Source organism: Columba livia, chromosome 20 (assembly GCF_036013475.1).
Source record: "Columba livia isolate bColLiv1 breed racing homer chromosome 20, bColLiv1.pat.W.v2, whole genome shotgun sequence".
NCBI classification, from domain to species: Eukaryota; Metazoa; Chordata; class Aves; order Columbiformes; family Columbidae; genus Columba; species Columba livia.
Window position 1 is genome coordinate 9205101 of NC_088621.1, and position 11571 is coordinate 9216671.

The 11571-nt window shown below is 48.2% G+C and overlaps 1 protein-coding gene across 4 annotated transcripts in view; it reads left to right on the forward strand.

Moving 5' to 3' along the window:
• CASTOR2 (cytosolic arginine sensor for mTORC1 subunit 2) overlaps positions 1-10991 on the forward strand; it is a 115701-nt gene extending 104710 nt beyond the window's left edge. For 3 of the 4 annotated variants that reach the window (XM_065037173.1, XM_065037175.1, XM_065037176.1), the window contains 7 exons: positions 565-758; positions 1527-1659; positions 2925-3048; positions 3619-3729; positions 5088-5170; positions 6262-6356; positions 10776-10991. In XM_065037173.1, the coding sequence (XP_064893245.1) occupies positions 565-758; positions 1527-1659; positions 2925-3048; positions 3619-3729; positions 5088-5170; positions 6262-6356; positions 10776-10841 (806 nt within the window). In that variant the 3' untranslated portion in view covers positions 10842-10991. Of the gene's footprint in view, positions 1-564; positions 759-1526; positions 1660-2924; positions 3049-3618; positions 3730-5087; positions 5171-6261; positions 6357-9673; positions 9695-10775 lie in introns of those variants that run through there. The other variant, XM_065037174.1, reaches the window with a different exon arrangement.
• The last annotated feature ends 580 nt before the right edge of the window (positions 10992-11571 follow it).

Sequence of the window (11571 nt, forward strand, 5' to 3'; positions counted from 1 at the left end):
ATGATTTGTATGAAATGGTTTACCTGCAGATTTTTAACTACTTAATGACAACAGACGAAGAGCGGGGACCTGCTTTGCATCTCTTGGGCTTGTGCCCAGGCTGCTCTGTCAACCTCCATCACAGATCCAGGAGAACAACGTTTGGGTTTAGAACATGAAGGATGAAACAAGAGAGACCAGAAAAGCTCAAGTGAAATACTTGGAGAAATTGTGTCATAGAGGAGGTGCAAGTTAAGTCAAAGAGTTCAGGCTCTTTCCACTTGGGGAAGTCAGCAGTGCTGGTCACCAGTGTTCATGTGAATGGCTGAAGCTCGTGTGATTCTTTGTGTTGTCCTTGAAAATCTATATGAATCCTGCAGTGGAAGTTGAGGCGATCAGTATATCTATAGAGCGGCACAGTGCTGACCTGTGAAGCAGTGTGGGAGGCCCAGGAGGTTGGCTGGATAAGTGGGCTCATCTCATTCCTTGCACTGAGGTCTACGCTAAACACGTACGGACCAGATGGTGGACCCGGCTTTCCCTGCCTCTAAAACAACCACTGTCCTCCTCTCTGTCTCTTTGCAGAGCTCCCTTCCTCAGAAAACTTGAGCGTGGCTGATGCGACATGGCTTGCCCTCAACGTGGTGTCTGGTGGAGGTGGCTTCTCTGGCTCCCAGCCCATCGGAGTGACCAAAATTGCCAAGTCAGTCATAGCACCCCTAGCTGACCAAAACATCTCTGTGTTCATGCTCTCCACCTATCAGACGGACTTCATCCTGGTAAGAGGACTCGAGAGAGCCAGGCAGAGTTATCTGCCACCATATGAAAGTTCACTTGGGCAGTTTTAATGACATTTCTGGGAGCAGGTTGAGTAGCAGCAGAAGTACCAAAGTCTGCTTTCCCCAGAGCTCTGTGCCTCGTAGTGAGGCTCTCTGACATCTCAGGAGCTTTTCCCTGGGATGAGGCAGTTGTTGGTGGGGTTATCTGGTGTCTAATGAGAGTGCTGAGCCCACACTGCAGTCTGTCCCTTAATGGAGGCACTGGCAGCATTTCCTGCCTTCCCTCGGACTTAGGTTTTCTGAGAGTTAGAGGAACATAGTGTCTGTTGTCGGGTGGGCTGGTGACGACCAAGAGGCTCCAGAGATGTTTCAGGGACGGACAGTCAGACTGTCTTTCTGTCTGACATGCATGTGTGTGCACTCACACAGGGCACGAACACATAAGCTTTATTTTCTTAGGAACAGAGGCTGAAGAACAGGCAGTGCTGAGTTCTTGAAGGAATACTGGAAAAGAGGTGAAATATCTCCTTGTTAGAAGTCTCCACACTCTATCCATGATCTTAAAAGCACTGTGGTGCTTAATCCTACTGATATTTGCAGTGGTGTCACCAACTGTGCTTCTCTAGACACACATGCGGATGGTAATTATCCTCACACACCAGCTGGCTCCAGCAGGAGCGATGCGTCTGCTTTTCTGTGCCCTGAGAGCCCGTAACCTCCGCTGCAGTGGTGCACACCATCACGAGCTAATCCTGTCGTCACCCTCAGGTACGTGAGCGGGACCTGCCCTTCGTGATGCACACGCTGGCTGCTGAGTTCACCATCCTCCGGGTAGTGAATGGGGAGACGGTGGCTGCTGATGACCTCGGGATAACGAATGGATTTGTCAAACCAAAACTGGGTAAGGACCAGCGTGGGCTCAGCTTGCCAGGGAGTTGGTCTCCGTGACATATGGGGTCAAAAATCTGCCTCCTACCTTCCTTCAATGTTTTGGTGAATGTTAATGTTGTTGTAAGGTAATAAATTATCTTAACACGTGCCTGAGTCTATCCCAGTTCAACCAAGGATTTGAGTAGGTGCTTAACTTTCTGAGCAACGCTGATGAGCTTTGCTGAATTTCAGCCTTTTAATGCTAGTTTCATATTTCCAGAGGAGACAGAGGTTAAAATACAGTTAATTTCAGTTGCAAAAATCACAGTCTGTAGCCCATACTTCCATCTTTCAACTATTCAAAGGAAAATGACTTATATAAAAGCTCAAGTGTCGCAGTGATTGATGCACAGAGAATACTGTTGTTCAAATTTCACACTTCAGTACCTGTCAGGATCAAGGCCACTGTCAGCCCAGGGCTGTATAGAACGTTAGGATGCTTATAGTTCAGAGGAATAAGCATCAAGCAAAGAGCACAATCAGGAAGAGGAACTACTTAAATACACATGTTTACCTACACACCTGTGTGTAATTTTATGCCCATAACCAAACAAATCAGGGATCAGTTATTAAAAAGTGCCACTCAGCCTCGTCACTTGATAGCTATAGATAATCTTGTTTAAGAAAATGAGCCTTATACAAAAAGCATGAGGGAAGGGCCCACACATTGATTATGCACAGGTATGCAGTTCACTGTGTTGCTGTGGTTGGTAGTTGCAAGCCCACATACCAGCCTCTGGCTGCAAGCATGTTTGCCAAGCTGCTCCATGTCAGCTGGTTTTTACTTTTTGTAGATATTATGGCTTCCAGAAAGGAGCGGAAAGAGGGTGTACTGCCAACAACCACAGCCCGAGAAATGCCTTCCGCAGCCCTGCCTTTTAAATGGTGGAAGCCTGAATTTATTTGGACTTTTCAGTTTGTGTTGGCAGCTCCTCGGGTTTGCCCCTTGTCCCGTGTGGATGCACCCGATGGCCTGAAAGCCCCTGTGAGCAGAGAGCTGGCCTGTGCCCCGTGCAGGGCAGGGTGCACGGGGTGATATCACAACCCACAAGAGCAGGTTGTCCCCAGGCCCTCGGTCCCTGTCTGAGAGCCAGCAGCGCTTCAGCAGTGAGGAACTTCCTTACAAACACCATCAGTTTTCTCTGCGACTGCTGTGTGGGTAACATGTCTGGTGGGATGTGAACCTGCTGCAGACGTGGCGTCATATTTGTGTGTGTCTATGTGTGTCTCTTTCAGTTCAGAGGCCCGTCATTCATCCCCTTTCCAGTCCAAGTAACATGTTCTGCGTCACCAGCCTGGATCCAGATACCCTTCCCGCTGTTGCTACACTCCTCATGGATGTCATGTTTTACTCCAATGGGTAGGTCCTGGCAGGGAGATGGGCTCCCAGGCGAGATGTGGCTGCTGTCTGGAGGCACAAATTCATGTTGCCGCTCCAGGATGCCCAGGGATCTGCTGTGGCCTTGGGCTGCTCTGGTGCCCTGCACTTAGCGAGGTTTCAAAAGCTCAAGAGGATTGTCATGACAGGGGGAAGCAAATTAGGAGATTGAAGGTGCCCAAAGATATCCATTGGCTTTGGAAAGCTGAGCCTTTTCAGGCTGAAGCTAAGAGTAGCAATGCAGTCAATGTGCTGGATATCCATGTAGGACCGGAGGATGCACAGATGTGCTGCTGTCCGGGGTGTCTGCAGCTCCTGGTCCTCCTGCCAGAGGACCTTAGGGCAGGCCTGGGAGAGTTTTGTCAGTTGTGGGGAATGGCATTTTATTCCCTGCAAAATCAAAAAAGGAAAAGCAGTATAATATGACAGGACTCAGGGTCACTTCCCTAAGTTAGCGTATGAACATTTCTGCTTTCAGTGGCTGTATCTGCTTTAAGAGCCTTCCTTTGCTCTTCTAGCCACGGTTAACGCTGTTCTCTTCTGTTTCATCAGAGTAAAAGACTCGGTGGTGGGCAGCGAAGACTCAGGACATATTCGCTTTTTCTCCTTTTCTCTCATTGAGGGTTACATCTCCTTGGTCATGGATGTCCAGACACAGCAGAGGTGAGCTTTGGTCTTAAGGTCTCTCGGGCCCCAAAAAAGCACCCAAGATGTTCTCAAAGGGGGCAGGAAGCAGCTTAAGCTCCTACATGTTAATTCTTGGGAGCCTCATTGCATGGGTGCCATGTGCCTGTAAACCTTGTTCACATTTCCGAGTGCAGTCTGGCATGTGAGTTCCAGCTCCTGAATTTGGGCTTGTCTGTCCAAGCCCTCAGTGAAATCACAAGCCAATGTAATGTAGGGCTATCTCACTTTTGAAAAAGGGACACTGGATCAAAGCAATTTAGATGTTTTTCTTTTCTTGTTGATTAGTTGTATTTTAAGAGAAAAAAACAACAAAAAAAATATTGCATATGTGGTTGAAGTTTTGCTGTTAAAGGCCAAAAGTAGGGTGGGGAGGTCAGCGATGCTGTTCTCCCCCTTTGCTTTTACACATGGCTGGGCTTGGTGCGGACTCTGGTTGTGATGATGATGTTCTGAGTCATCCCTGTGCAGCGGGAGCCCATGGCTCGTTTGTCTGGCACGGAGAAAGTCAGCCAGGGAGCAAGCAGCAGCCTGTGTGTGTGTGTGTGTGTGCTCGGCAGCTTCGCATCACAGAGATCTCTGAGGTCTGCAGGCCAGACAGGATGCTGTGCTGAGATGCAGGGCATAGATTTAGTTTTGAGACACTGTGCAGCGTTTGGTTTTGATTGCAAACTGTTAATTGCCCTCTTGAAAGTTGCTTCGACCTTAATTGTAGTAAGACCTGTCTGCCTTCGAGGGAGGCTGGAGGGCTGGAGCAGCGCCAGGTGCTTGGGGAGTCCCGGTGGCCAGTTCCCTTTCTGCCTGCTTGACCTTGGGCAAGTCCTTTGGTCACTGTTCTTCTTTCCCCTGCTAAGAAACAGGGGTCTCTGCAGGGATTCCAGGGACAGTAAGGGAAAAAGCACTGATGATGCAGGGACACAAAAACAGGGGTCACCTCTCACATGCCTAGGAGAGTAGGTATGGAAACATATTCTGTCCCTAGATGTTTAGAAATGCAGCTCAAATCACACCTGCAGATTAATGGTCTTGAGATTTGTAAAGCTGAGGCACAGCCTGGTTTTTAGAAACCATTTTCCCTTCCTCTCTGGGTGCCTGTGTGCGCTTCCAGCATCAGATGCCGATTTTCCATCAGACATCTGGAAGGCCAGGCAGGTGCATCTGTCCTGTTTGATTTGAGTTTTCTCAGTTTCACTGAGCTGCTGCTGCTGCTATTGTTGGCTTCAAGCAGCGCAGGGATACAGGAACAGCAGCATCCCTGCAGGCAGAATCTGACACACTGCTGTGCTTTAATTGCCACGTTTGGTGTTCCTTTTGTTTTGTTTTGTTTTTTTTTACAGATTTCCTAATAATTTGTTGTTTACAAGTGCATCTGGTGAGCTCTGGAAGATGGTGCGGATCGGCGGGCAGCCTCTTGGCTTCGGTAGGTAAACATTTGGGGGATCAGTCGGTGCGCAGGTAGCCAGGTGCCTCAGGGCCTTCAAGGATGATGGAAGAATCCATCGGAGGCTGGAGCTTTTTAAGAGCTTAATATGACTTCACAAGCTGAGATTTTCCAAGAGGAGTTGTCTTACTCCTCCCTAATAAGTCAGGCTTCTAAGTGTACTATTGAAAGTGCTGTGTGACCTGAGAGCTCCATCCTGGCATTCATCTGCTGGACTTTGGGGGTAGCTACGGCTGGGTCTCTCTTTAAAAAGAAGAAATGGAGAAAAAGATGGCATGGGAATGCATTGTAGATGATTGAAATGTGTGGTCCGAAAGCACTGTGCAGTCCTTGGGCAACACTGTGGCTTGAGTAGATTTGGGACAGATTTATAGCGGTCCAAGTGGGAGTCCTGTTCATAGTCCTGTTTCACATCCAGCACTGCAAACATTTCTCTCTTCAAAAGAATATTGGACCTACAGAGCAAATGCTTCACGTCTGCAGAGGTGTTCTTGTTATTTTTATGTCCCCTGTGATTTTAAGGACGCCGATTTGAATACTGCAACAAAGGCCTGATCTTCAGAAAATACTGGACTCCTTCCCGTGGTCTCTGAAACAGTTACAAAACGTGGGATTCAAGAACATGTCTGAAAAATGTTTGGCCAATTTTTATATTTAATTGCAACTTCTACACCAGACAACCAAAAGTAGCAAGAGGGAAACAACTAAAGAGAAAAATGGAGGTTAAGGGCTTATGAGACTGGTGTTGGTGCTTCCTTCCTGAACATCATTAATTGCCTTTCTTTGGATCTCTGGAAATCGTTCCAGTTCTAATGTTTTGTGCCTTGGGGGGATTTATATTTCTCTATAACAAAAAGAAGGCAATAAAACCAAATGTGCAATATATCATGGTGGCCCAAAGACCCCGATTCTGTGAGACAGAACACATTTTAGTACAGAGATCCATTCTGATTGGAGTTTGTGAAGACAAACTCCTCGCTGTATAGGCACAGAGCTGGCGAGACCCAGGACTTCTGTGAGATTGACAGGTGTCATTCAGACAATGATTGATTTTTTTACCTCTCCCACAGATGAATGTGGAATTGTTGCTCAGATTTCTGAGCCTTTGGCTGCAGCCGACATCCCAGCCTACTACATCAGTACTTTTAAGTTTGATCACGCGTTGGTGAGTATCAACACACCGTCTTTGAAACAGGGGTGATCTTTTCCCTGAGAGAAAACTCGCGATGAGAACATCATTCCCCATCTGCAGAGCGTGTTGGAGTTGCCTTTGCTCTGACACAGCCCAGCAGGCACGTCTCTCCAGCCTCCTGCCTGTCACTGCCCTGGGTCAGAAGCTCCTGACCCAAGCCCAGCCCCTACCCCAAGGCAAAGCTGCATTTTGGAGTCTCATTCTTGCAAAGGGCAGGTCTCTGTCCTTAAAGACCTGCAGCAATGGAAACTTCACAACCTCCCTGAGCAGCCTCATCCACTGTGTCACTATCTTTTATTAGAAACAGCAACAAGCCCTCCCCGTTTTCTTGCAAACGTCGTTGGAGGCTCCAGCCTCTCAGGAGGGTGCCTGTGTTGGGGGGAACCTTTTGGAGACTCTCCTAATAGCAGACCCCTGCCTTCATCTCCTGCTACCTGCATGGCACTAACCTTTGGGTTTTGGGACCTGTCTGTGGGTCCTGCTGTCCCTGCATCATCCTCATAGTGTACGCTTAGATAAAATAGAAATAATCATCAGGACAGCGAGGGAACGTGATTTTGAAGCAGAGAAGGATGTTGTGTGTTTGTTCTCATTGAGTGCGCGTCACCAGCACGAGGGTCTTGCCATGTACGCAGGGTTCTCTTCTCTTTAGTACTGCTGGATACTTTACCTTCTAGGCCTACCTCTGCTCTTCCTTTGGCTGTATAGGACACGCTCAAAAATCACGGATTTCCCTGAAAAGGGAGAATTACCGTGTCTGTAGCCACAAACAGGATGGCGTTTGACTCGGAACCTTGTTCCCCAGGCACTGAGGGCAGGAGTCAGCAGCTTGGGTGCTAACAAAACTCAGCTGCTTTCATCTTTTTGTTGTTTTTTTCTTAAATGTGCCCTCTATTGCTTTATACTTCTCCTTTCACCACTGTAAATTCACCGCTCAGGCCCTACATTTGACCTGTAAAAGCTCCAATGAGTTCAAGGCGGATTTTTGCTTCAGCTAATTACTTTGATTTTTCACAGTTGGTGTGAACCATTTGCAGCCTATAGGTCATGTGTGTAAAGAGTAAAAGTAAATATTATTCCAGATAGCAGAGGTCAAAGTGTTATATAAGTTTGTCTTATTTTCTTGAATATTAACTGTGCTGATAAGATAAGCTAATAAAACACCATTTTAAAATCAATACTGTTAGCTTTGCCTCACATTCCTACCTGCCGTTGTGGCCCCAGGTGCATGCTTTCTGCGCAGAGTGCTCCTAGTTGTCAAGCAATATCTGGAGAGCTCAGCCCTGTCGCTTAAAATAGAGGTTTCACTTACAGCTTGTGCCGTACAATTGTGATGACTCTGCAGGCAGCTCCTCCTTTGCGAAGCGTCTCATCCTGCCTCACCTGAGCCCGCCAGGTCCCCCCAAGCAGCGGCCAGGGCAGGGTTTGGGCTGTATGTATTTCAGCATTTTCCTCGCTACTCACTGTTTTCTTTTCTTATGGTTTTAAAAACCTTTTTCCCTGAACGGTGCTATTTTACCTGTCAAACCCTTCCACCAAAATGTGTTGGATGTGGGTGCATTTCAAGCCCTCCTCTGCTTGACTTGGCTCCGGGAGCGGTGCCTGGACTGGCTGCTTGCTGGCTCAAGGTCAGTTTTACTGGCCTAAACCTCTAGATTTTTACATGTTTTCCTTAATTTTGCTATCTTGACTTCTAGTGACACTTACCGAGGTCAAAGTGCATCTTGAATCCTTTCTCCACATCCTTCCTTTCATTATTTACAGTTCTTCAGTACTTGTCAACAACTTAGAGCACTTCGTAAACCTGGTTGTCCTTTTTCACCTGATCTTTTTTCTCCTGTGCATTTTAGGGTGGTTTTTGTTGCTTGAGTTTTCATTTGACCTGCGTATTAACACTCAGGTCTTCCCGCAATGCTGTAGCTGTAGAAGTTTGCCCTGAAAATCAGGATTTGCGCTTGAGAAGAAATCTCTTTTGGAGACAACGCTGAGATGGGAACCTCCAGGTCTCTGCTGGGTCCCCTGGGTGACACAAGGGAGAGAGCTGTGGTTTCCAGCTCCCTCTAGAGAGAGCAAGGGAGAAGAGTCCCGTTCCCTTTTCCAGGTGCTCTGCTCCCCCTGTCCTGTGCTTGGAGGTGTCTTGCTCATCTTCACCAGCATTTTGCATCTCATGAGGCTGAAACTGTGTCTGGGACGTAGTTTGGAGCTTTACTTTTCCCTTCCTGGTAGATGCTTTGATCTGAACACGTTGCCCCAGCTGCCCTGGGATAGAGATCTTTTCTATACGACACAGAGGGGTAGGACTTCTCCGCTGGTGGCAAGCTAGGATGTGTCCTACAAATCAAAACTGCACATCTGTCCTGGAGAAAATCCACGCCAAACATTAGTGGTGTGGTTGAGACCATTCCCTTGATGTTAGGGGAGTCGAGCGTCTGCAGTGAATGCAGGTTCAGCCCGTTGTGTTTCATGAGGAGCTGGGTCCGTGCAGGTCTCATGGGCCAGAATCGGTTCTGCCTCCTCCTGCTCCTGTTCCGCACTGACAAAGCGTGTGGACAGACCCACTGACCATCTGCTGAGGCTGCTTAAGAAAATGGGTTTTGCAAAATTGATTCCTATGTCCTTTCTCATTATCTTCTGGAGAAACAGTCATACAGCCTCTCCCACTGCAAAGTTCAGCATACCTGGAAAATGATGGAGGAGAGGCACTGGAGAGTCCTGTCTCCAAGGTCTGTTTCCTACAGTGGAGGTTTGCTGGGGTTTTCCTCCTAACCCAGAAGGATTTGCTGTGTGGTTGTTTTAAGATGATTTTCTTCCTTCCCCAGCTGACTTCTGTTCACACATCATCAGAGTTAGCTGCTCCTATTCCATCTTCCCATTGGAAAACTGAACATTTTTCTTGTTATTTCTCATTGGCTTTTTTCCTCAGTTTTGTTAAAAGCCTTGCAGAAAATCACAGTTCAGTTGTATTTCCACTGTCTGAGCTCTGGAGGGTGTCCAGTGAATCCAGGTATTGTGCTCGTGGCCAAGGACTCAGACACCTCACAGACGGGATGGCCCCTTCTTCAACTTACTTAACGTGAATTATTTCGGCTTCTTGCAGCAGCTCACAGATCACTTATTTTTCCCTTAGTCCCCTTTCCACGAGCTGTCAGCTGTCCCCTGAGTGTCAGATTCGGGTTTATGGAACGGTCAGACACCTCTTGTCTGTCTGATGTAACTTTAACTTGTGATACTCTTTGCTACCGACAACAGTCACTCTTGAGATCTTTCGCATCTTCTGCTTTTTCTTGCAGTAAGACACCTCCTAATGATTCTGTATGTGGACTTCTGTGGTTAATTCTCATCCCAAGACTGGATAAGAAAGCTCAGGTGCCTCACCACGCCACCCGGGACTCCCCACTACAAGCACATTGGCAGTTCTCTTCTTCTTTCAATGGACGTCCCCCCTGTCACCCAACATGGTCTCCCCACCCACACTTATGGGTCCCAAACCTTTAGGATGCCCTGGACAGCCATTAGGCACAGGCACTTTGTGTGAGCGAGCTCCTCTGTACAAATGCTTTACCAAAAAAAGGAGGGGGGGAGGAAGAGGAATCCCAGAATGTCAGGGGTTGGAAGGGCCCTGGCAAGCTCATCCAGTGCAATCCCCCCATGGAGCAGGAACACCCAGATGAGGTTACACAGGAAGGTGTCCAGGCGGGTTGGAATGTCTGCACAGAAGGAGACTCCACAACCTCCCTGGGCAGCCTGGGCCAGGCTCTGGCACCCTCATCAGGAACAAGTTTCTTCTCAAATTTACGTGGAACCTCCTGTGTTCCAGTTTGCACCCATTGCCCCTTGTCCTGTCACTGGTTGTCACCGAGAAGAGCCTGGCTCCATCCTCCTGACACTCCCCCTTTCCATATTGATCCCCAGGAATGAGTTCCCCCTCAGGCTCCTCTTGTCCAGCTCCAGAGCCCCAGCTCCCTCAGCCTTTCCTCACACGGGAGATGCTCCACTCCCTTCAGCATCTTGGTGGCTGCGCTGGACTCTCTCCAGCAGTTCCCTGTCCTGCTGGAATTGAGGGGCCACAACTGGACACAATATTCCAGGTGTGGTCTCAACAGGGCAGAGCAGAGGGGCAGGAGAACCTCTCTTGACCAGGAGCAGGAAAGGAAAACCCCAAAGCTGTTGCCTCCCCACCAGCCCCCAGCACACAGACACCAGCCCGGCCTGATGTTGAACCAGAGGGTGTCTCTTGTAGGCTGAGTCCTTTCTCAGCAGAGTTCAGTTGTCCAGCAGCAAAGCCCCTGGCTCCTTGGGGCTGTTGTAGCATCATGTCCTGCCTCTCCTTCCCTTGTCACCCCTCCCTGGCTCTTGCTAGAGCATGACCTTTCTTGTTTTGTTTTCTTGCAGGTACCTGAAGAAAATATAAACGGTGTGGTCAATGCACTCCAAGTCAGTCAAGCTGAAAAGCATTAGAAATCTTCTGAGCTGGTTCCAGATGCTTTTTATTATTATAATTATTATTATTATTATAATTATTATTATTCTTTTTTTCTCACAGTATTTCTTGAAAAATCTGATTCCAGAGAGTGACATGAAAAGAGACTGTGGAAAGTTGAGCAGAAACAGCTCCAATAAGCCTTTGTTTTAATTATAATAATAATTATTATTGTTATTTTATTAAATTTATGAATGAGGGGCAGGAGGAGAGGGGGTTTCCTGACGTTCAGCTCCAAGGCGAAGCATAACCTGCCCGTGTTCTCGGTGTGGAAGGAGCTGCCCGGGGGCACCGGTGTCCCCCCGAAGCGCGGGGCCGGCCGCACACACAGGCGGGACGGACGGGCCACTTGCTCAGAGAGAGCCCTGAAAACCGTAAACACAATGAAATGTGGAATTAAACAGAAAAGACGTGGCATGGTGCTGGCTTGTCTCCTCGCATCAGACTTTCTGAGGACTGTCCATCATTGCGTGTGCTGAGATAGAATGGGAATTGGGTTATGGTTCCCCTGGCAAAACCGTTTGGTGTTGGAGAAGGGGAGACCATCCGGTTCCTTGAATTTTCCCCTTTTTCCCTTTCTCCCTGCAGTCCAAGCCCGGCTGCTCAGACAAGGCTTAGGGGGGTCATCGCTCTGGTGCCACCAAGGCTTCCGTCTGCATTGAAACTTGGCCATTTTAGCTCAGTTTTCCCCAGTCACCCTCCCACTGC